The sequence below is a fragment of the Nyctereutes procyonoides genome, unplaced genomic scaffold (assembly GCF_905146905.1).
Source record: "Nyctereutes procyonoides isolate TBG_1078 unplaced genomic scaffold, NYPRO_anot_genome, whole genome shotgun sequence".
Lineage (NCBI taxonomy): Eukaryota > Metazoa > Chordata > Mammalia > Carnivora > Canidae > Nyctereutes > Nyctereutes procyonoides.
Genome location: NW_026575140.1, coordinates 76,245,892 through 76,270,593, shown reverse-complemented (window position 1 = coordinate 76,270,593; position 24,702 = coordinate 76,245,892). Strand labels below are relative to the sequence as shown.

General features: G+C 51.2%; 1 protein-coding gene across 2 annotated transcripts in view; it reads right to left on the bottom strand.

The window, feature by feature from the left end:
• Window positions 1-24,702, bottom strand: part of GRIK4 (glutamate ionotropic receptor kainate type subunit 4) — a 421,461-nt gene that overhangs the window by 278,316 nt on the left and 118,443 nt on the right. For both annotated transcript variants that reach the window (XM_055306214.1, XM_055306215.1), the window contains exons 3-4: window positions 19,668-19,773; window positions 13,990-14,121 (exon numbers count right to left, since the gene is read on the bottom strand). In XM_055306214.1, coding sequence (XP_055162189.1) covers window positions 13,990-14,071 — 82 coding nt within the window. In that variant the 5' untranslated portion in view covers window positions 14,072-14,121; window positions 19,668-19,773. The remainder of the gene's footprint in view (window positions 1-13,989; window positions 14,122-19,667; window positions 19,774-24,702) is intronic.

Here is a 24,702-nt window from a genome sequence, read left to right as displayed (position 1 = left end):
CTCTGGGGGGACATTATTCTCTCTGGGCCCTGTGGCAGAAAATAAACACATCACTCCAAGGCAAGCCCCGCAAAGCCCACGTGACACGGCCCCAGGTAACACTCAGCTGGTAGGTTACTCCTTTAGAACCCTGACACCTTAAATCAACATGATGAAGGGCTTCCTGTTACACCGTCTCTTCCCGCTCGCTCTCCCCATGTGGTACAATTTCAGTCACAGTCATATGGCTGTCCTATCGGGTTCCCTCTACCCATCAAGGAAACGCGGTGGCTTTGGTGTTCCAGGCTGCCCAGTTCTCATGCAAAATGGTTGACTGTAACAGCAGTCAGGCAGCTCGGGCCAAGGATTGCTCTGGGGACAGTTTCCAAGGGCAGGCACATCTCCCTGCACCAGGCACTGCTCACGAGAAGGCTTTCAAGGGGGCTCAGCCTCTCATCTTGGGGGCCATCCAAACAGAGGAGCAGGATAATGGCCCCCCAAAGACATCCACCTCCTACTCCCCGGAACTGGGAATGTGTTACCCTTCCATGGCAAAAGGGACTCTGCAGATGTGATTAAGGTTACAACCCCTGAGATGGGGGAGATTATCCTGGATGATCCCAGTAGGCTCAATGTAATCTCATGAGTTCTTAAAAATCAGAGAGCCTTTCTTGGCCCCCAAAGACGTCCACCTCCTACTCCCTGGAACCTGGGAATGCACTACCTTCCATGGCAAAAGGGACTCTGCAGATGCGATTAAGGTTACAGACCCTGAGGTGGGGGGAGATTATCCTGGTTGATCCCAGTAGGCTCAGTATAATCTCATGAGTTCTTAAAATCAGAGAGCCTTGCCTGACTGAGCTGCCATGTGAAAATGACTTGACCCTCAGCTCTGAGGATGGAGAAAGGGGACCACGAGCCAAGGGATATAGCAGACTCCAGAAGCTGAGAACAGCCTTAGCTGACAGCCAGCAATAAAACGGAAACCTTGATTTCATAACTGCAAAGTACTGAATTCTGCCAAAAACTCAAATGAGCAGGAAGCAGATTTTCCCCTAGAGCCTCCAAAAAGGATACAGCTCTACCGACATCATAGCATTAGTCCAGCAAGAGCTATGTTGGACATCAGAATTACAGACCGTAAGATAATGAATGTTTCTTGGTGGAGCCACTAAATACATAGTAATTTGTTATGGCAGCAACGGAAAACTTCAGTAGTAATAATTATGATTATTAACTATGGTAATAATAATTAATAAAACTACTGATAATTATTATTTATTGACCTATTAATTATCTGGCACCAAGCTAGCCATTTTGCATATGTTATCATACATAAACCTCAACAATCATCCAGGGTAAGTAGTATTACTCCCCTTTTATAGGACAAAACAGATGCCAAGTAGTTTGTCCAAGGTCACATGCTGAAACTATAATTCAATTCCAACTTTATTTGTCAGTAAAGCCCATCCCCAATCCCACTACCCTAAGACAACATCCAAAATCATGCTTGCCACAATGTTGAGCAAATTGCTGCTATTTTTATAGTATAATATTACTACTTTTTAAAGAAACAAAAGGAAATGAGCTCATGTTTATTAAATATTACTAGATGCACACACTGTGTACAGAACTTTACATATCTCCTCTCAATTAATACAATAACCTCCTATGGTACACTGTTATCTCCAGGGTACAGATGGGAAATTGAGTGCAAGAAAGGTTGAGTAATTTGCCTAAAGGAATATGGCCAGGAAGGGAGATTCATACCCATGAATTTTTAATCCAAGGCCGACTTGGTCCCTAGTGCCCAAAATAGGAAGACTCGAATGTGAACTCCAAGCTCCCCCAGGTGACCACCCTCCTGGCTTCCCACTAAGAGAGGCACCGGCTGGTGACCCAAAAGGGAGGTCCCCACCCCAGGCTGGAACCACAAGCCAACAGCAGCAGCCCTCCAAGAGACTGTGGCCCCACCTGCCCTGCTCAAGCCTGCCCAGGAGCCAGTATTCCTCTCCCGGCCGATAAGGAAGAAGCTAATTAAGTATAAGGAGAGCTCCCATAGAAGGGATCCCCAAATACCTCCTCTCATCTCCACCAATACCACTTATGTCCACTTAACAACCTTAATTCCTCTGACGCTCCTGGCTTTCCAAACTGGCTCTGAAGGGGAGATTCATATTCAACAACTGTTTCCAGGTAAAGGTCCTTTTAGGTTCAGAAAGTGCCAGGAGAATTCCTTACCGATGGCCTTCAGAGAGTTCACCCTCTTGCCCAGTCTGTTGACCTGAGACTTCCGGGTGGCTGCCCAGAGCTCTGGGGCCACCCAGTGCAAGTCTACTCCCATATGAAGGGGTGGCTGATGCTGCTCTGGAACAACTCCTTAGCAGAGCTTCCTGCTGAGGCCCCCGGGGCTGTATGCTTCCCTTTTCTGTCATCTCGGGGAAAATCCCTGGTCTTTCATCTGTGAGCTGAAAGCTCAAAGTCTCATGTTGTTAGATCCCTGCCACTGGGGGGAATTTATGAGTGTTGCCAGCAAAGTGGCATTCCCTCCCCTGCCTGTGTCACTCCCTGCTTGAAAGACCATGCACTAGAAAGGATGGGGCAAAAAGCACTTCTTGGGAGAAGCCACAGGGGTCACAACGTAATGAATCTCCAGCGCCGGGCTCTTTAACACAGGTTAAAGATGCCCCAGTGTCACCTGCAGCAGGTGTCACTGGGGCATCCTGCTGCAAAGCACTCAAAGAGTGCCATCAGCTCTGGGTGCTGAGAGAAAAGCCCAGCATGAGAAGAGCCAAAGGGGGGAAGGGAGGATTTCACAGGCATAGGTGGGACCTAGATGGGCTTTCCTTAACCTAAAGAGTGGTCAGCCAGGGCTTGGTGGGAATGGGTCCAACAGGGGCTTTGAACCCACAGACCAGACCCCACCAGGCTGGAGCAGGTGCTTGTGTTCAGTTGGAAGCAGTTAAAGGGGAGGGCTTGCCTCTGATTTGGGGGCCGAATACTAACTGGGAAGAAGAAAAGAGAAAACCCATTTGGAGGAGGGTTCTCAGGATGCTGAGAAGAAAGGAACAAAGGTGCTGATGATGAATCTCTGGAAGAAAGGAGACACCAGGAGCTGTGAAATGATGGCATCTCAGATTTCAGAGATGCCATCACTGGGAAGAGCAGAGACCTGCTCTGCACGCTCTTGAGGGACAGCTAAGGCTGGGACAGTAGCTGGAAAGCACAGATAGACAGACCTGGGCTCCAGAGTAAGAAAAACCAATAGTCGGCATTATTCAAAGTGGAATGGGTTGTACCAGGGTCCCTGCCACCATCAAGATTTTATGAATCGAAGTACAAACAGACAGGCGGAGTAGAGCACTGGGAGCATCTGCTGGCAGACAACAGGCAGGTACCCTGGCCAACACTGGCAGCCCCAGGAAAAAGCTGGAAGCAGGTGGCAGGGCTGCAGCTGGGAGCGTGGATCCAGATTCAGGCCCCCAGGCTCTCGGAAGATGGAGACAAGCAAGGCCTGACCACAGAGGCACAGGGGAGCTTGGGCGCAGTCAGAATGACAGACGAAGGCTCAGACTTGCTGACAACCCAGAACCTTGGGCATTGCAGTGTCAGCCGGGTGGGGGATGATCACAAGTCAACAGCCTGCTGTTTGGTTGTAAGGGGACGAAGACCAGCAACAAGGTTCATTGTGATGCTGAGTCATTAATTGCTGGCGTGGACTTCCTCAGAATAGGATCAAGATTGGCCCCAGAACCTGGTGTTTGCTGCAGGGACCAGAGAACATAGGGACAGGGAGCCAGCAGGGCCTACTGCACCCTCCCTAGCAAGGAGCACTTGTTCAGACCCGCTTCTGTGCCAAGGGAGATCATCACAGTCTCTGGCTTCTAATGGCTTGCAAATCTGAAGCTCTGCTGGGACCTCCTTTGGGGCTGCATCACTCATCTGCCCAGTAGATATTCAGTGAGTACTTTCTATAATACACCAAGCACTGTCTGATGTGCCAGGGAAACAGCAGAGTACAAAACCAAGGGCTTTTCCTGATGGGAGAGGACTCAGAGAGAAACAACTAGGATCAGTTTGTCAGGGGGTGGTAAGAGCTCTAGAAAAGAATCAAGCAAGCAAGGGGTTGGGGGCGGGGTGTTGTGGGGCAGGGCATGGCCTGCAAGAGGTGACAGAGTGGACCATGCAGTTATCTAGGTGAGGAGTGTGCTAGGCAGAGAGCACAGCAAATGCAAAAGCCCCGTGGTGACAGCGTACTTGGCATGTCTGAGGAAAAGCCAGGAAACTGGTGGGGTCAGGGTTGGAGTGAAGCGAGCACGAGGCAGAGCGGTAAGGGAGGGGATGGAAAGGTGACACAACAGTGGGGCAGACCATGGAGGGTCTTGTGGGACACCGTAGGGGTGTTTTCTTTTACTCTGAGACAAGAGGGCACTGGGGAGGTGAACTGACATATTCAACTCACATTTTGAAATAATCATTCTTGCTGCCACTTTGAGGAACAAAAGTGATTGAGTGAGCGGGAGCAGAGAAACCAGGTGCGAGATAATACTGCCTTGGACAGGAAAGAAACTGTGAAGTGGTAAGAAGTGGCTGGGCTCTGGGTATGGCTGGGAGGTAGAGCAAATAGGATTTTCGGGTGGAGAGTCTGTGGGATGTCAGAGAAAGACAGGATCAAGTGTGACTCCAAAGGCTGGCATCTGAGTCCAAATAGATGGAATGGCATTCCCATTTACGAACTGGGGGAGACAGTAGGAGCAGCAGGCACGGAGGGAGACAGCCACACCTGGATTTTGGATATGTCACATTGGAGTCACTCTCAGACATCCACGTGGGGATGGTGAGTAGGCGCAGAAGCCTGGCGTTATGGGAGGTTGGAGCTGGAGATGAGAGGCGATGAGCCATAAGCACGTAAAGCCCTGAGACCGAATGACATCACTAAGGAGTGGGTGTGGAGAGAGGTGTATAAGGACAGAACCCTGGGGCGCCTCCGTATCCAGAGGTCAGGAAGAAGAGGAGGAAGCAGCAGAGGAGGCTGGGAGGGAGCAGCCAGTGGGGCAGGGCAAGAAGCAAAATAGAACATAACCAGAGCCCAGAGCGAGAAATGTTTCAAGGGAGAGGGAGTGCGAGGCTATGTCAATGCTGCTGGTAAGTTGAGGCCTGAGGACCGACGACCCGGATGCAGCCCAGCGGGCATCACAGTTGGGGCAACGTTCTGACAGTCGTACTGATAGGACGAGAGAGCACAGGGAACGGAGACAGCTTTGAGCAGAGTTTGTGTGTAAAGGGAAGGAGAGAAACAGGGGGTTTGCCGAAGAGGGATGTGGGGCTGGGGACGTTTTTAAGACGGGAGACCTTTCAGATCCCTTAGCCAGGACCTGGGACCATCACCCCAGTGTCAAAAAAAGCCCACCCTGAGGGTAGGGAAGACAGAGGTCCATCTCTCAGGACGCTCTTAGGCTTACAGGGTAGATGGAATTCAAATAAGGAACAGGTGGGCATGCATCAATGAACGCGGCGCAATGCACGCACAAACATGCACACGACTTGCACTCTTGAGGATTCTGGGAGCAAGAGCTTTCCCAAACAGGTGCAGAGTCTCAGCTCCCAGACAGAGATGAATTTAAAGCAGGGTTTAGAAAAAAAGAGGAAAGACAGCATTTGGTGGAGGAAGGCAGAAGGGGGCCCCGGGGAGGGGACAGAGACAGGGTGACCCATAAGTGCTCCTCAAAATCACAGCTATCACTGTCGCGGCACTTCCTACATGCCTGCTGCGGATCTAAGGGCTCTCTCTGTGGTGACGTATTGAACTCTCATGAAAGCCTGAGGTGGGGACTGCTGTTACCCCACGTTATGGATAAAGAAATTAAAGCACTGAGAAATCAAGTTCTTGCCTGAGGTCATACGACTAATAAAGAGTGGAGCTCAGATTCAAACCTGGGCCGTCTGGCTAGAGCCCATGCTCTGACATCAACCCCTACACGATGCTGGAGACTTCCAGGGCCAAGCCCAGTGCTACCCAGAACAAATGGGTTTTTATTCTTTCCCTCTAGACGCCGATCAGCTTGGAATCAGCCATGGAAGACACCTGGGAAAGCCTGGGTGGAAGGGGCTGAGACGAGGAGACCCCTGAGGGACCCTCTCCCGGGCCGCCACAGATGGCCACTCATCCCCGGGAGGAACACAGACAGAATGAGGGGATCTGAGAGGATGTGGCTAATGTCTGCCCCTGCAGTAGAGAGTTTCAGAATGGTGAACCTCTCGTCTGAGAAAGGTTCTGCTAATAGAATCTCAGCTCTAGAAAGCCCCAATCAGGGCTGAAATGCCTCCTGAGTCCAGCATGGTGGTACATCTGCCTGGGCGTGCCAACAGAGGTACATGCTGAGCCTCCACTGGTCTGGGCTCTCTTCCCTCTCTACAACCCTCTTCATCAGTGTGGGCTTTAACGGGCCTCACCAAGCCCCGCCACCATGATAGCTGGGCCCCATGACTCAGCTCGATGGGAAGAAACACGCAAAGAGACACAGGGGTGCTCACTGTCCAGTGCTCCCCAGCACCCGAGGGTCAGGCCCTGTCAAGGAGATATGGAGCCAAGCCGCAAGGCTGGGTGCAGGACGTGTGGGCTCTCACGGTGCACGCAGGTGTATCCCACCCACTCAAGCTCACTCACACAAACACTCAGGCACTCGGGTGAGGTCTAGCAGCAGCTCCCACCATCACCCGTGCTTCCCTAATTCCCCTATCAGTGGCCACAAGGAGAAAGGAAACACACAGACAGGTCTACACTGATAAGTAAAAAGAATCAGTAAGGCTTCATGTCTTATCTGGCTCGCCCAAGCAACTGGGGCCAAATGGGGTCAGGGCTTAAGTTAAGCAGATGGCTGCCTCCATTCTAAAACCTTATTAACGGTTGTTAATGAGGACACAGGATAATGGAATGTCTCCCTCTGCGAGTATGAGAACAGACCAAAGGCCAAAGTCTCCTCTCACAGAATCCCAGGTTCAAAGTGGCCTTAGTGGTAACAGGTCCAACCCCCCACCTTTGATGCTGGAATCCCTGTCCAACCTAATCTGTGGCCACCTCCAGCTGTGGGTGCCTCAGTCCCCAGAATGGCTCATCCCATCTGTCTCATAAGTTGTTTTTTTTTTTTTTTTTTTTTTTACATCAAATCCAAATTTCTCTCCATGATTTCCACCTTCCCCACACATACCCCAAACCACCACGGGGGAAAGAAAAATAGATCTTGCTAATGAGTCACTCCCCGTTTCAAGACTTCTGTAAACCATCGCACAGGACTGGAGACAGGTTTTTTGGAAGTCTGACGGGATGCATTATGGCTGTCCTCTCAAGCCATGTGCATCTCTGCCAGGCGGGGCTTCATCCAACAGAGTAGCAGCTGCCATCAGACCCCCACATGTGGGGAGGGCCAAAATGAGAGCCCAGGGGAGACCAGGCCACTCTAGCACACATGAACACAGGCAGTTGCACACCCAAATTAATCTGAAAGTCAGCTGTTATCTAGAACTTTTAGTGGGGGAACAATAACACCATCCTTTTGCTCTGATACACCTGCTCCTGGGACCTTTCCCAATTTCCTCCCAGAGATCATCCATGATATGTTTAAGAAAACACAATGTTTGCTACTGTTACTTGCCTATTCGCTTTAGCTCAGCCGGACTTTGTGAGGCCTTGGGTGTTGGCACGCCGACCTCTGGTGGCTTCCAGTCCCAGCTATCAAGAAGGTACACCAATAGGCTATTCGGGACTCTGTCACCTTGGCTGTGCTCCAACTCTGCCCACCAGAACCCCTCTGCCACCACCTGGGACATGTCCTCTCCTCTTCTCTCCTCCCTTTGAGGCCACCGCCACCCCCACCCTGTGGATGAGCCAGGGCAAGTCACAAGCTCTGTGAACCTCAGGACCCTCTTCCAGAAGATATCCTTACTCCTACCTGCCTTGCAGGTTGTTAGGGAAACTGAACAAACACGTGTGGAAGAACAAGAACGTGTTACACGCTGCAAACCATGGCACAGATGTCTCCAGGCAGCTGCGGGTCAGGAGCTGTGGCACAGCCAGAGGGTCCCTTTGCTGACTTACTTCACCTTACGGGGACCCTGGTCTTTCTTATCAGTAACCTGAAGCCCACCTGGACCGAAATCAATCCTCACTTCGCAGCAGAAGAGACTATGGCCTGAAGCTACACTTCACAAAAAGGTTCTGGAAAGGTTGAGAGAGAATTTAAACTTCCTGAAAGCATCCTGTGTGGTGCTCTTAGAAGAAGACAAGCTGCAGGTAAAGGCAAATGATGGCATCGTGGGCCAAGCAACCCCACACAGCACCCTGGCCTGGATGCCTTCTAAACACATCTAAGGCTCCCTCCTCCCCACTACAGATATGGCAGCAGGGGTGAGGTGGGAAGCAGGGAGAGACAGCCTCGGGCAGGCACATCTGCATGTAGACATGTACACACACACACATACACACAGGCTTCTTCATTTTTTGGTAAAATATTTACTCTCCGAATTACATACATTGTACACTTATCGTTAAACAACACTGCTTGGTGTTTCTGAGTACCAACCAATATGTGGGAGAGAGAAATCTGAAAACGGACGGGTCAAGCTCAAGACCCAAAAGTTATGCTCAGATCATGCGTCTAGCAAACAGCTGGTAGGCAGTGCTCTGGGGCAGGTGTCGTGGAGACCCAGGAATCCTAGGAATCATAAGAAAGACACAGACCCCCAAAGGTGTTCAGCAGGGGAGAGATCTGTGCCCCAGAAGTCTTTCCATATTCCTGCTCTAGATGACAGATGAAGGGGAAAGTCATCAATTTCTATTTGTCACTAATGTAAAAGACCAATTGATTGCCTATCCGGGTGACTCAATTTGGAAGAACGATGAAAAGTTACGTGGCCATCAAAATTCCATAAATCACGTCACGTGGTAACATCATTAAGGGGAGCCCACTCCTCAAAAAAAAAAAAAACCCATGGTGAATACTTGGCAAGGCACAGAATTCAGCTGGTAGATCTTGGTGTGTGAGATATATTTAATACACAGCAGAACAGGATGAAAAAAACAACAACAGTGTTTTCTACGCTCCCTCCTTACCTCCAGTTCTCTTATAATCTGCATCTTTCTAACATTGGAATGTTCTATGTTTAACGTTCTCCCTACAGGACTTAGAGCTCATTGGGGGAACCAAACAAGTAAAAAATGGTCGTTGTAAAGTGCCTGGGTGTCCTAGTAAGGCAGTGTGTCAAATAAATCCAGGCTCTTGCTGCTTTACCACCCAGGGAAACTTTAAACAAAAAGAGAGGCAATCGCTCCCATAACCTGCGGATGCGTCTGGTGCCACCCACGCTCATCGGGACTTCTGTGCCACCATGAGCAAGCCTCTCAGGTCCCCAGGCCTCAGTTTCCACATCTATCAGGTGGACTTTCTCTGTGGCCTTGGGAAATTGTTTACAGGTAAAGGAACCAATGAAAAGCTAGAGACTACCAAGGCAAAGACTCCATCCGTCAATTCCTTTACCCGGTGGAACACGGTATAGTTAATGTGACGGCTCTGATAGTGGGAAATCCCTAAGGTCTCCAGGGTGTACCAGCTGCACTGGAGTAGAGTAGAAAGAGATGGCTTTGGAAACAGGTTCAAATTTCAGTATCTCCGTGACCTTGGAGGAGTTATTTAAACTCCCCGAGCCTTCACCCCTTCGTCTTTAACATCAGGTCATTAATTCTGATGTGAGGATTGCCTGATAGACGTGAGATACCCAGCACAGTGCCTAGCAGAGAGGAAGGCCTTTCCGAGTGGGAGGTACTCTGGTGATTACTACTGTGCCCACATACCCTCAGTGCTTGGCACAGAGCACTCAACAGACACCTGCTGGGTGAATTGATGAATGGATAACTGAATCACCGTATTTATCCTCTTAGCCAAAATCTGCAGTAGAACCCCATTGGGATCCTCAGCCCATTCTTGTTATCTGTTCTAAATAAGAAAACAGGGGACACCTGGGTGGCTCAGCGGTTGAGCATCTGCCTCTGGCTCAGGACATGATCCCAGGGTCTTGGGATCGAGTCCTGCATTGGGTTCCCCTCGAGGAACTCAAGTCCTGCTTTGCCCTTTGCCTGTGTCTCTCCCTCTCTCGCTGTCTCTCTCATGAATAAATAAACATATAAATCTAAAAGATAATAATAAAGAAAGAAAATAGACAGAAGCACATTTTCTCCTCCTTTTTCTCCTTCCTCTTCCCGTTCTTCCAGTAAGCCTACCTCCTTGAGCAGATGCAAGACCAGAAGACAGTACTTTAAAACAAGGATACCAAACATGTTCTTGGGGAACCAGGTCTTGCAAGGGGCCATGGATCCTCCACACATCCCGTTCACTGAGTCTGAGCGATACATTTGCATACACGAAGTATGTCAGGTGGTCAATCAACCCTGGAGTTCAGAGTCTGGTGGGAAAAATAACTAGAGCACACCCCAGTAGGTGCTGGAATAGGCGTGAAGTACCAGGGAATGGGCAAAGGGGCAGGAAAGAGAGGATTTCTCCCCCAGGAAGGACAGGAAATCCTGAGAAAGGACTTGGCCGAGGAAGAGCTATCTAAGCCTGGGAGAACCGTGATGGAGGAGGAGAGGAAGGGGTAGCAGTGGTAGTAGCTTTCCAAGGAGGAAGAGGAGATGGGAAGAGGAAGAGTAGTGGTAGCAGTTTTCCAGGCTGGGAAGAACAGCTCCAGGCACAGGAGGGGGATGCGTAAAGCCCAGACTAAACCTTCCTGGTATATTGGGTAACAGTGGTTCAGTGTGGCTGTGACTGGGGCCAAGGAAAGAGTAACAGGAGACAGTCTAGAAAGCTGACAAATACTTATTGAGGCTTCACGTGTTCAGGGCAAGGGTAACATTTGCTAATGTCAGGAACAGGCTGGGGGAAAAAAAGCACCAGCGACAACCCTGCTGATGGCGAATCTGCTTCCCCAGTGGCCAGGGAAGCCCGCTGGTGGGCGGCGAAGCAAGCAGTGCAAGAGGAGTCAAGGAGACAGGGCTCTAGCGTGGGCTGCCACCAGCCCGGCCACCTACTCGCCATGTCCCCTTGGGGCCTCCTTCCTCGTGTGTGAAATAAGCTGCGTGGGGAATGGGAACCTCAGAATCCTTTAGGGCTCTGAGATAGGATGCTGATCCCTCAAAGTAATAAAGGGCAGGGGGAGAGATGCGGTGGGGTCTTCTCGGAGCATTTATTAACTGTGGATCCCACAGTCATCACTCAGAGAACCCCAAGGGACAGAAGCAAAATCAAAAGACATTTCCAGAAGATAAATGACTAAAGGGGGCTGACATATGTGAGAGAGTTTGGGGAATTTATGTGGGCAGCCTCATAGTCATAAATAAAATCCCTTTCTCTTACCCAAAATCTCATTCGGGGGGTAAACACTGGGCACTGTAATAGACAATTTGGCTGTATCTCCCACCCCGTGCCTCACTTGAATGAAAAACAGCGGTCCCCAGGCAGGGTAATGGGTTTGGCCGCCCCTTTACAAACATCCATATTGTCAGGAGCAGACAAGCAGGCTGAGGACGAAGCAGGTGGGACAATTCATCTCTGAGATTCCCCATCCCTTCCTGCAGCCTCGCTCTTACAGCTATGCATCCTGAGGCTGAGGGGTTTGGAAGGAACCCCGGAAAGCACCAAACGCAGGGAGAAGTGAGCCCTGGGAAGGAGGAGGAGCAGCATCCCACCCCTCCCTCCCCGTGCGCCCCTGGAGGACGCTGGAGACGCCAGCAGCACCAGCGCCGGCCTGGCCCTTCGCACTCAAGGCTGCCTGCTGCCAAGCTCAGCTACTTGTTTTCTTGACCTACTTCTCTTCCCATCCCTGCTCCACTCCAGATCCCCTCTGGAGTCCACAGTAATTAGCACCTTTCCGTCCATTAGGTTTGGGAGACTTGAGAAAGCTCCTGGCTCCCAGGATAACCAAGGAGACAGGAAAATGGGTTCTGGCATTGCCGGGCTTGGTTTTCCTTTTCTTTTCTTTCCCTTTGTTGGCTTAACTCTGCTTCCTGGCCTCGGCGGGAGATCAGGCCCGGTTTGACCTTGCCAGCCAGCAGGGCGCCTGGCTGGAAATCGGCTGCAAGTGGCCCGGCGTGAACCAAAACAGAGGGCCAACAGCATCTTGACAGAACCGGACAAGCAATGCTCCGGGAGTGGGTCCGGGGGCAGGAGGGGGTCCCTTTGAAGCCTTCTATTGTCAGCATAGCAGCCAAGAGCGGGAACTGTCAGCTCCAGTTTCTGCTTCCCTCCCGGGGAACAAGTGTCAGGAGAGCCAAGGCCGTGAGGCACTGCTGTTTCTGGCTCAATCCCTTTCCGCTTCCCATTAGCGACAAATGGAAATTGATGGGTTACCGCTTTATCCACTCATTTAGAGGGGGAGAAAACCTTGCAGCAAACGCTGAATAACTATAGGCATCTTATAAATTAAGCATCTTAAGGATACGAACCGTTTTTGCATTGCTGCTAAGCAGAATTAAATTAGGTTTTGAAGTTTTCGGCAGCAGTGAATGGGGAAGAGGGAGGAAGATTTTGTTTTTAATTCCTTTTCTCTAAGCATGCGGAGCGGTGAGCCGAGGGCAGGGTGAGGGGAAGAAGGAAGTCACCTGTCTGCATTTCTGATTCCAATCAGCCGCTGCTGCATATGCATGGAGAGGTGTGCCCGCAAGTTCACACAGGCAGCCCAGAGACCCGCAGCTCGGCCTCTGGGCCACGGTGCATGGCCTAGCCAGGGTCTCCGCCTCCGACTTGCCTCTGCCCACCCTCGGCCTCCTGACCACCACCAGCAGGCCGGCCTCGGGGACTCAGGACCCATCCTGATTGCAACCGGAGGAATTCTACAGCTTTAAGCCAATTCCCTGGGACTTGGCATCGAGATACCTTCCTTCTCAATCAGCTCTAATGCTTTCAGATTCAAATTTAGATTTAGGATCTTGCCTTTGGCAGTACTCACTCCCCCCCGCCCCCGCACCTGGCTCCCCACCCCAGTCTAGGAAGAGGGGCACCAGATGGGTACCTGTCTGTAAAACCTGCCTAGGTTTGAGTCCTTCTAGGGCTGTTGCTTAGCCATGCCCCAGGGGTCCTACTGTTCAACCAGCCCTCTTAGGACCAAAGGCCCACCTGCCTAGGCTTCTCACTGCTTTGCATGCCCCCCCACCTGTCTGCACTGACCCCCACCCCCATATACACGCAATCCCCCAGTCCCTGATACCCCACATCAGTGTTGGGCCATCATCTGATGGCCCATGTTTCTCCCTGCAGCTGGGGCCGTGTCCCTACAACCCAGGTTAGCAGTGCCTCAGCCTGCCATTAACGAGCCCTGCAGGGTCCTGGGGAAGAAGAGGCACTGGACGTCCCAGGCACTCCCGGATTCCCTGGGGAGCAAGGCCTTGCTCCAGGAACCAGGCTGCTGCTGACAGGGTAGGTAGCCGCACTGCCTGCCCACGCCTAGAGTGGGCACCCCCACAGCAGCAAGCCCGAGGAGAGAGCATGTGTCATCCACGTGGCCTTGAACCAGCAGTCCGGGAGACACATCAGTGTCTGTGGAGGGCCCTGCCAAGCAGCCGGCCAGGGGCACCGAGCACACTCCCTGACTATCTGAGGCACATTCTCCAGGAAGCCTTCTTGGATTGATCGGAGGAGGGGAGAGGTGATCTCTGCCCTAATTTCCAGCCCTGGATTTAGAACCCCCACGGCCATTCCCATCCTCCTCCTTCACCTGACAGCTGCACCTTCCTGTGCCCGGCTGAGTAAGTCACAGACTGTAACAGGGACGCAGCATCTTTATTCTCACAAGGGGGCAGTGCACCTTCACCCCCAGCCCCGCCAGCCCCTACCACCACTGCGAGCCCAGCTGTACCCAGAGAGGGCACAGGGCAGGACCAGATGTCCCCCGTGGACACCTGGGGTAAGAAGGGGACAGGAGCCAGCTCTGGGCCTGCCCCCAGGGTGCCATACGAGCAGCACTTACCGATCCTCAAGGAGTGCGGGCTGCAGGCGACCATCACGAGCCACGCGGGAAGCAGCACCAAAGGCGCCAAGACGCGGGGCATCTTCTATAAATCCTCATGGAGCCCTCTGCTGGTCTGGGCATGACATAACTCTGTGAGAGAGCGGTGGGAGCGCGTGAGTCCTCTGCCCCCAAGAGGTAGCCACCCACCAGGCCCTGTGACCAGAGCTACCAGGCCGGAGCCTCCGTGGGGAGGGGCCCACGGTCCCCTGCCGAGCTGCTGGTAGTGCCTGCGGGAGCACTGCTGGCCAGCTCGGGGCCTCGGCTCTTCCTCCCTAGGCCAGGCCCACAGAAGGCTCAGGTTCTAACTCCCACCCCTCAAATCAAATTGGGGGCACATGGGAGTAACTGTGGCCGAATGATGGAAGGGGCTCCACTGTTTTTAGATCTCTAATCGGGGATGAAAACCTTTATCTGCTCTTAAGAAACAAGAGCCATGAGTGAGCAGAAGAGGAAGAGGTGGCAAGGTGGTGCCACTGCCCAGGGACACGCCACATGTACCCCCTCGCTGGGGAGTGACGTGGGGAAGGAGCTGGGTTCAAGTTCTGCTCCTCCACATGCTAGCGAGGTGGACTTCAGGAGGACTTCCCTCCACCACTCAACTCCGTTCCCTCACAGGTAAAATGAGCATGACAACACTCAGGTGGTAGAGCTGAGCTGCGGCCCAAGATAACATGAGGAAAGCAGCTGTGCTCAGCCCCAGCCTAAAGGATGGGCTGGACACCGTCAGTCCCTCCCTGGCCCAGAGGAGAGAGGTCTATTCTTAGCAAATACTGAGGACAGAACCACACATACCAGGGCATCAGCTGATTTCCACATCTGCCCCTGCCACCTGCTGGAAACTAACCCCTCCCCGTCTTCTGTCCACCAAACCCCCTTCCTCCTGAGGCCAATCGACCTCTGATGACAAACCAGAGCCTTGGAGGGGACTGCCTCCCCTGAGCAGTATGGGAGCTGTCCCCTCCCTGAGACCTCTGACACCCTAGAAACAGAGTCTGCACCCCATCAGTGGGTCAGGTGGGGCTGGTAAACACCTGGATATGCTAATCCTGAGTCACCCCTGGTTAGGAAAGTAGTATTAAAATGTTTCCTCCTCCCACCCCCTGGACAGAGAATCCAAAGAAAAATGGGCAAGAGACTAGAACAGACACTCTGCTAGGAACTATGTCCAAAAGCCTATAAACATGTGAAAAGAGTCTCAGCTTCCCTGGGCACCAGGAAATGCAATTTCAAACCACAAGGAGATACCACTGACCAGGGGCACTGAGTGGCTCAGCAGTTGAGCATCTGCCTTTTGCTCAGGGCGTGATCCTGGGGTCCTGGGATTGAGTCCCACATCGGGCTCCTTGCATGAGGCTTGCTTCTCCCTCTGCCTATGTCTCTGCCTATCTCTCTAAAATAAATAATTTTTTTTTTAAAAAAGATACTACTATACACCGACCAGAATGACTTTTTTTTTTAAGGATTTATTTATTTATTCATGAGAGACATAGAGGGGGTTGGGGCAGAGACACAGGCAGAGGGAGAAGCAGGCTCCATGCAGGGAGCCCGACGTGGGACTCGATCCCGGGTCTCCAGGATCACATCCTGGGTTGAAGGCAGCACTAAATTGCTGAGCCATCAGGGCTTCCCAGAATGACTTTTTTGAAAAGACAATATCAAGTGTTGACAAGGACATGGAGCAACTGAACTCTGATACAGTGTCAACGTGAGCGTGAATTGATATAACTGTTTTTGAAAAATTGGTCTCTTTGGCCTCAAAACCCAGAGCTTTACATAGATCCTAGGGACCCAGGAACCCCACAATAAGTGTACTTCCAACAGAATGTATAAGTATGTGCTCAGATGCATTAGATGTATCAGAATATTCATAGCAGCACTTTGCATTTCCCCAAACTGGAAACTACCCAGATGTTCAGCAGCAGAATGGAGAAATACTATGTGTCACACAACAAAGTTACATGGAAATAAAAATACGTAACAACTACATGTAACTGTCTGGATGAACCTCATAAACATAATGTGAGCAAAGAAACCAGGCACAGAAGAACACATTTACTACGATTCTTTCTATAAAAAAGTACAAAAAATTGGGATCCCTGGGTGGCGCAGTGGTTTGGCGCCTGCCTTTGGCCCAGGGCGCGATCCTGGAGACCCAGGATCGAATCCCACGTCGGGCTCCCTGCATGGAGCCTGCTTCTCCCTCTGCCTGTGTCTCTGCCTCTCTCTCTCTCTCTCTCTCTCTCTCTCTCTCAAATAAATAAATAAAACATTAAAAACTTTAAAAAAAAAAAAGTACAAAAAATTGTTAGTAGCCCAGCAGGTGGTTTATTCTTGAGGGCAGGCAGTGACTAGAAGGGAACATGTGGGGTCTTCTGGAGGGTACTGGCGATGTCCTGTTTCTTATATTCACTTTCCTGTGTGTGTGTTGCATACTTTAGTAGGTCTTCATTTAATGATGCCCCCCAGCGCCACACCCTTGATGTTCCAGCCACACCCAGCACCTGGCAGCTTCCTGAGCACACCTGATTCCATCGGCCTGTTGCCCCCCTCACCGACCCCTGCCATTTGCCAAAGTCTGGAGCCTCTCTATATGCCACGACAGCAGGCCACAGTGACTCTAACAGCACTTTCCTCCCACTTCTGCTGCCTTTGGGTGTCCACATGGGGGATCAGTATGGACTCCTCAAGGCCAAGGACAGTTGTCAGTGTGCTGCCGTACTTATTCACAACAGATGCACAGTACATACTTGTTCGATGAGCAGAAGGCCTCAAGCAATTACCCGGAATCAGGAGTCAGAGTTAACAAAAGGTAAAGGACTAGCACAAAGGCAACTGTGCTGTTGGCCGATCAGGCCCAGAATCTCTGTCCTTTCCTTCGTAGGTGTTGGTACAAGGATAGATGACAGCAAACACAGTCTCAAGAGAAGCTTGACATTCTTACTCATTACGGATAAAGTCGATTGTTCAGTGATTATCTCCCCACTGGAATGCAAGCTCAAACAAAGGAGGTGGGGCAAGGGGGCAGAAATCTTGTTCGTCTGTCTCCATGGGGCCCAGAACAGGACCTGGCATATTTTACAGCCTCAAGAAATATTTGTTGAATGGATAAATGAATCTGCTGTCAAAGAGGAAAGAACTGTAAAAATCCGGTTAGGCCATATAAAAGCAATACTAACTATAATCATTTATGTCAAATGCCTTCCATTTATGCCCGATCAGCACGCCGCACGGTAATTATTATTCAGACTGCTAAATAGGTGTCAGATTAGCCAGTGTAAATTCTATTTGATGACACAACTACACTCAGTTCGTGCAGGCCTGACTCTTGTCGTTCACGGCCCTAAAGCCTAGTTGACCCTGGAGATCGCATGCAAGCACTACGGTGATGGAGGTCCTGGGCTGCTCTGGGGTCTCGACCGTATAACCCAGGGCAAAAAGATGAGCAATAATCCCCTTCCAAACCTTACAGGAATACAGAGAACCATGGTGTTACATGATTGTAAGCCTCGCTGATTTGCAAAATTCTTTCCACGGTCTCCTTCTTATTTAATCCACGAGACAAGCTCTATTACAGCTGAGGAAGCTGAGCCTGTGAAAGGTGAAGTGCCTACCTCAAGGTCACACAGCTGTCACGAGGTGAAGCCAGGGACAGCCCGGTCTCTGATTCCACAGGCTTTCCTTGTATAGCTTCACTGTTTACACATAGGAACAGGAAGATGAAGCTTTCAGATTCTTTATCATAAGAAAGCACAAAGAAATCTGAGGTCTTGTTTTCATTTTAGTGTTTAGATGAATCTGGTCTTAGAATCAAAAAGGGAAGCTTTTATCAACTAAAACTATTTAAATAATTTAGGGAGAGAAAAGAAATTATCCAGGAGATACAGCACCAAGGCCCCCTTCCCACTAACCCTGTCCCTCCTTGGGGAGTTTTCCCTCCTGCTGTGGCTCTTCACCACCCGCATGGTGTGGCTTCTAAATGAGCAGCCCATGCCCAGTGTTCTTGCACAATACGGCTGTCTCCCACCATTCTCTGGATGTTGCAGAGCACTTCAGACACACCTCGTTCTAGACAAAAGATAACCTCTCCACCGCACCCACCTGCTGCTTCTCCTACACCCTCCTTCTTGGAAGGCAGCACTACACCCTACTCATCACCCGACCCTGAAAGCTGAAGTCGCCCCAGATTGTTCCTTCCCCACACCCTACTCTGATCAGTCACCACATCCCAACAGCTCTGCCTCCTAAACACCATGACTGTCTCTGCATCACCACGAACTCCCACCTCCATCCCACCCTTGTCCAGATGTCTATCAGCCATGACCTGGGCCCTGGCCATAGCAGCTGGGTGACAGGGATTCTTGCTAAAACACAAACATGATAATGACACACCTAGGCCCAGTCTCGCCTAGCTCTCTGCTGCCTCAGGGATCAAGGGCGCTCCTCACTCCAACGGGCAAACCCTTCATGATTTGGCTCCTACTCACCTGTCCAGACCATCCAGCCCACTGCACCTGACACTCCACCAGAGCTTAAGCCCTGACTTCCCCAATATGCCACTTCTGTGTGAACTTCCAGGTGGGATGTGGTCTCAACCCCTGATGGCCTGGAAACAGTTTTCTACAGGCTCACTGCATTATCTCCCCTCTGAGGCTCTGTGATTCCTTCCCCATATGTTGCCACCATACCTGAAATATTCGTCCTTAAGGCACACAACCTGCTACAAGGATGCTGTTTTCCCACAGAACCATCAAAAGTGATAGGAGGGACTGTGACAACCATCTAGCATGCTATTTGGCACATAGTAAGTTCTCTATTAATACTGGACAAATGAATAAATGAACAGATGGCATTAAAAATGGATTGATGGCACCTGGGTGGCTTGGTCGGTTAAGCATCTGCCTTCGACCTCAGGTCATGATCTCAGGTCCTGGGATGGAGGTGGGGCTCCCTGCTCAGCAGGGAATCTGCTTCTCCCTCTCCCTCTGCCCCTCCCCCCTGCTCCTACTCTCTCTTTTTCAAATAAATAAAATCTTTAAGAAAAAAAAAAAAGGCATGAGCCGGGGTGCTCTGGCTGGCTCAGTCAGTAAAGTACATGACTTTTGGTCTTGGGGTCATGGGTTTGAGCCCCGTGTTGGCGGTAATTTAGTTAAAAATATAAAGGGGTCATTTTAAAAAAAAGACTAAGTGTATACAAGTATGAAATAAATTCCCATTTGACTTGTACATTTTGTGTATCTGCTATGGTTACAACAAACAATCCAAGTGGACATCATGGTGTGGGTCTGGGCAAGGAGGGGTCACAGCACGGAGGGGGAAGCAAGCATGTACTGCTCTTTTCTAGCAGAATTTAAGTTCAGAGCAGGATCTTTGAGGGTCTCTGTCTCCACCTAACCAGAGCTGGGCCTCACTCCTGGACTTTGGGGAACTTGGAAGGCTAACAGTCAAAATGCAGCCCTTTCCTGGGTCATTGAGGACACTGCTCCAGACAGCGTGGGGACAGCTCTGCTGCTGTGGCCACCCCGGGATGGAAGCCAGGCCAGGTGTGGCTCCGGACCTCGCTGAGGGAACACTCTCAGGCGGCCTACCCCCTTCAAAGCCCACCTCTTCGTCAGTAACACGGGAGTAGCAATGCCTACCTCACAGGGTGATGAGCACCAGGAGAGCGGGTAACACGCTGCAATTTTCCACCAGTGTCTCCAATGCCTAGCACAGGCTGGCACATAGTAGGCACTCAAAAAATATCTGTGGAAATAATGAAAGAATCCAGTCAGATAACATACGTGGGAAAAGGCTCTGGCAGCATGAAGCAGACCATGACTGACATTGGGAGCCCTTGCCCACAAGGAACCTACAACCCAGACCCCACTTCTCTGGGGCACAGGCTGTCCTGGGAAGCTCCAGCCCTCACCGTCCGTGATGCAGGGCAGTGTCTGACTACACACCACCCCGTGAGCACTGAGAGGATGTGCCACGGCCCCACCTTGGCCCTACTGCTTACCTGCCCAGGGGCATTTCCTCATCCAAACACCAAAAACCACTTGTCCCCACTTGTTCCAGAAGGATAACCTAATTTTCTTTTTCTTTTCTTTTTCTTTTTTTTTTTTTTTCAGAATCTCAGGACAGGTCAGCTTTCCCAAGCCAGAGGATCCCAAATGTGTCCAGACATCTCTGGCTCCCTTCTGTGCTTCTACTCGGATTTCTTGCGCCCTGAGGGCAGGCCCTTCGTCCCCTTACTCACTGCTGGGCGTTCAGCACCAGGAACAGCGCCCGGCTCCCTGGGACCACAAACACCCCTTGCTCAAGCCTTGCATGAGGGAGTGGCCATTTAACCCTGTGCTTAAATCCCATCCTCTCTCCACGACCAGGCCATAGGCTCCCGGGAAGCAGGGGAACATCTCTTTTGTGCACATATCTTCCTGACACACTTTGCTATAGTGCCCGTATCAGTCAGAAGCTCAGTCAGTGTAGATCCCCAACTGGCACCGGTGCAACACAGAGACAGCACAGCCTGCCGCCAGCCCACTGTGTTCAGGCCCTGAGCATGCTGCCTGGACCCCTGGCCCAGCTGTGCTAAGTGGCCTCTCCTCTCCTGATTTGTCAGCAGTCCCTCTGCCAGTCTCTCTCTCGTCCTCACTGGGCTGTTACACCATTAATCGTGATTTTCCAGGGTGGGTCTGAGAGGAAGCCGACAGCCGCCAGACGGTGTTTGGTGGCAGGGATGACAGAGGAAATCAGAGGGGCAGCCAGATTAATTACAGGTTTTCTCTCGTCTGTGAGCAACAAGATCCTGATTACTCCTCATGACGCTCTGGGCTCCTCAAGACAAATGGATGTGGGCTTCTCTGCTGTTCTGAACCCCCCAACTGGAGGACACTTCCAGCACAGCCAGCAGCTTCGACAGAGTACGCAGGGTGACAGGGTGGCCAGGGCAAGGAAGTAGGGCCACTCCTGGCTCTGTGGTCCCCTTGAGGGAGAATCAAACTCTGGAACCTGATGCTGCTGGGCAGGACAGGTAAGTATTCTCTCTCTGGAAAGTAGTGTGATGCCAGGACCCAGGCCTGTCCCGGGAGGCAGGGACCTGGGTGTTCACTGGCTCTGGGAGATACTCCTCTGAGCCTCAGTTTCTTATTCTGTAAAAATGAGGGAATTGGCCCAGATAATCTTTTAAGTGGTGTAATTCCACAGTTCTCGAAATTATACTTCATGCTTACATTTATTGAATATATACTTACTACATAAAAAGGACTATTTCAGCCACAGCGCTCCTCAGAAGAGCCCTGTGAGGCAGATTCTCTCACCTTCTCCACCTGTAGATGTGGAAACTAAAGGTGCACAGGTTGAATGACACCTCCTAAGGTCACCTGGCTGGCCAACGGGAGTACCAGGCCACCAGCTCCAAGACCTGTTCTTCCTCACTCTTCTCTATACATCCCTTCTCTCTGCATCCCAGAATCTGGCACACAATTGGCACTTGAAGAAATGTTGGGCTGTGATTATAATGATTATCATGATGTTGAAAGAGAGGAGTTAAATCCAAGCAGATCTAGGGCCCATTTGCACATTTTTCACATCGGAGGAAGCAAGCAAAGAGAAATGAGTCTGAGTATGTCCCTTGGCAAAATGATCAGCCCAGGTGTCCTCAATTGTTAGGATTTACCATCAGGAGATGCGCCCAGGCGTTAGTGATGAGTTACGATGTGGCAGGTTAGCCAACACTTGACTTGCATTGGCTTGGGACTTGGACCTGGTCTGACTCGTCAGGATAAACTGAAGAGCAGTGGCTGGCCCCAGCCCAGGCCTGATATTAGGGAAGGGTATTCAGGCGGCACAGCATCCCCAGGCATCGGCTAGCACCGCAGGCATGTGTCTAGGGGTAGCTGTCCCCCATCCTCAGACACTAATGAGCAAAACGTAAGGAATAACCAGTCTCTTCTCCCCTCCAAGCCACCTCCCCATGTAGATTTCAGACTGAAGCCCTCAATCCACTTCAAAAGAGTGGCCCTTCACCAGGGGCCTGAGCAGACATACTTGGTTTCTAATCCCAGATGCCACTATGTGTCCTTAAACTGGTTACTTAAGAGCTCCATTTCCACGAAAGTAAACCGTGGGCAACAATGGCACCTCCCTTGAAAAGCTGCTGCAATAGGCTTTGGCTGTAATAGGATCAATGTGAACTTCCTTTCTTTCCTCTCTCCACCCTTGTTCGGGGCTCCCTCCAGCCCTATATGCATGTATCCCAAACCGCATCTGCATCTTCGCCCAACGAGACTGCCTCCCATGCCTCCAGACAATATTAATGCACAGCCCTCTCATCCCCAGAATGCTGCTCCAAGTCAAGCCCATCCCAGAAGTTTTCCCTGAAATCAGTCTTCCTTCCTTTCCTTACTCAGATCCAGCCTGGCAGAGGAGAAAAAAAAAAAAAAAATCAGGGATTGGAGGTGGAGAGCTGATCTTGGACTCATCTCTTAACCTCTCTTCTGTAAAATGGGGAAATTATACTCCTACCATCTCCCTTGCAGGGTTGCTAAGAAAACCAAATGAGAAAACGAGTGGAGCATTACTTTGCAGATGAGTGAAGTGCTTTCTAAGCACAATGGTGTATATTGTTCCTTTCCTCTAGGCTGGCCAAAGCATATAAACATACTCAATAGCACTACAAGATTTATACTTTATTCATTCAACAAATATTTTTACTGAGTGCCTACTAGCAGGCCCTGTCCAGGCCCTGGAGCGTACAGTCAGGGGAGAGATATTAATCCCACATCCAGGTAACCAGATGCCATAGTTACAGACAATGAAGGAAAAGTGCAGGATGCTACAGAGCGCATGGCAGGGGGACCTCATGTGGCGGGAAGGGAAGGCTTCCCTGAGGACAAAGGTTTGACCTGAGTTGGCCAGGTCTCTCAAAGGGGACACAGTGAACAGGGAGAAGAAGATCCCAGACAGAGGAACAACACGGAGGAGACCCAGAGGCCTCAGGTGGCAGCCAGCGCAGCGCGTTTCAGAAATGGCGAGGCATCCACGAGGGTGGGAAGCCGAAACATCTTCTTGATCTGCTGTATTTATGTCCAGTCTCCCCCATTAGGCACCCCCAGCTCCTGGATACAGCTCTGCATCTAAAGCCAACTGCCTCCGTGAACCTTGGACTGGACCCAGCGGCCTTCGCAGACAAGCATCTCGATCCCCTTTCAATGCAAAGGAAGTGGTTAGAGGCGAGAAGATGGGGAGTTAATCACCAGTCTCAGTGAGCTGGGGAAGGCGGGAAGAGGATCCCAGGGTAGGATGTGAAGGCCCAGGCTGGCTCAGGATGGTGAAAAACGTCCCTGGCATTTATCTGAGGCCACCAGGCTTGGCCCAGGGGGAGAGGATGCCTAGCAGAGACCACATGAGCCGAGGCTTTGAAATAAAATTGCCCAGTGCTGGAGCTGTTGGTAACACATTTAGAGCAGAGAGGCCTTGCAGGAGTGTCCACAGAGGAATAGAGAGTGAGCAGGGGACAGACACAGAGAGAAACCGCTTTTTAGGGACAGCGTGTTAATTGCCTCCGGATAGACACAGCTCTCTCTTCCCTGCTCGGGATCTATCTGGGTGTGGGGAGGACAGGGGCTGTCCTGGAGAGGGTTGGCCATTCCCTGGAGTGAGGCTGTATGCACTGCAGCCTTCCAGAAGGAGATCTGAAGAGAGCTGGGTGGGAGCCGTGTGACGGGGGAGGGGAGGTACATCAGAATTTAACTCTCTGAAGCCAGAGACAGGTTATTACAGACTCGTGGGTGATGGTACACTATCTCCAGCTCCAATGAGGTCAAAGCCGGAGGAAAGGGCTCTGAATGTTAGTGATAAAGAAGCAAGCAAGCCCTAGGCTGTCTGGGTGCCTCAGTCGGTTAAGCGGCTGCCTTGAGCTCAGGTCACCATCCCAGAGTCCTGGGATGGAGCCCCACATCCAGCTCCCTGCTTCTCCCTCTCCCTCTGCTGTTCCCCCTGCTTGTGCTCCCAGGCTCTCTCTCTCTCTGTGTCAAATAAATAAATGGAATCCTTAAAAAGAAGAAGTGAAGCAACTCCTGACCTGAGAGCTGCTGGGTCACAGATATGGAGTTGTCCCTTGGCGCAGCTCTATCATGCCCAAGTGGAAACCTCACTGCATCTGGGGTCTCTGACACCAGAGAGCAAGGTCCTGTCTTCTTTTTCTGAGTCCTGGCCAAAACAGGGGACAAAGCAGCCCTCCATAGGTGTAGCATTCCTTGGGGAAGCCCAGGACCAGCCCCTTGGCTGGCACTTCCTGGGGTGGAGGAGGAGTGGGGGGTGTGGAGGACAAGAAAGTTAGATATGGTAAAATAAAGGTGCATAACAAAGCAGGTGGTGTCCTCTTCAAAATGCAAAGCAGTTGGACTTATTCTACGGGTGTCATCCAAGCTAAGGAGTCTCTGGGACTTGCTAAAGAGCACACAGAGGGACCATCCACCCCTTCCCGGCACCCTGCTCTGTTAGCACTACTACCGTCTACTTAGGGAAGGCCTGGCACCAGGCTCTGTGAGGGGCAGGGAACAGTCACTGGCTGCTGGCCAGCTGCCCCCCTGGAGAGGGCTCTGGAACGGCAGTCAGGGTAGGAAGGAGACTTGCTTTTCATCCTAAAGTATTCTCTACTGTGTGCATTTTAAGAGATTGGATTGCTTT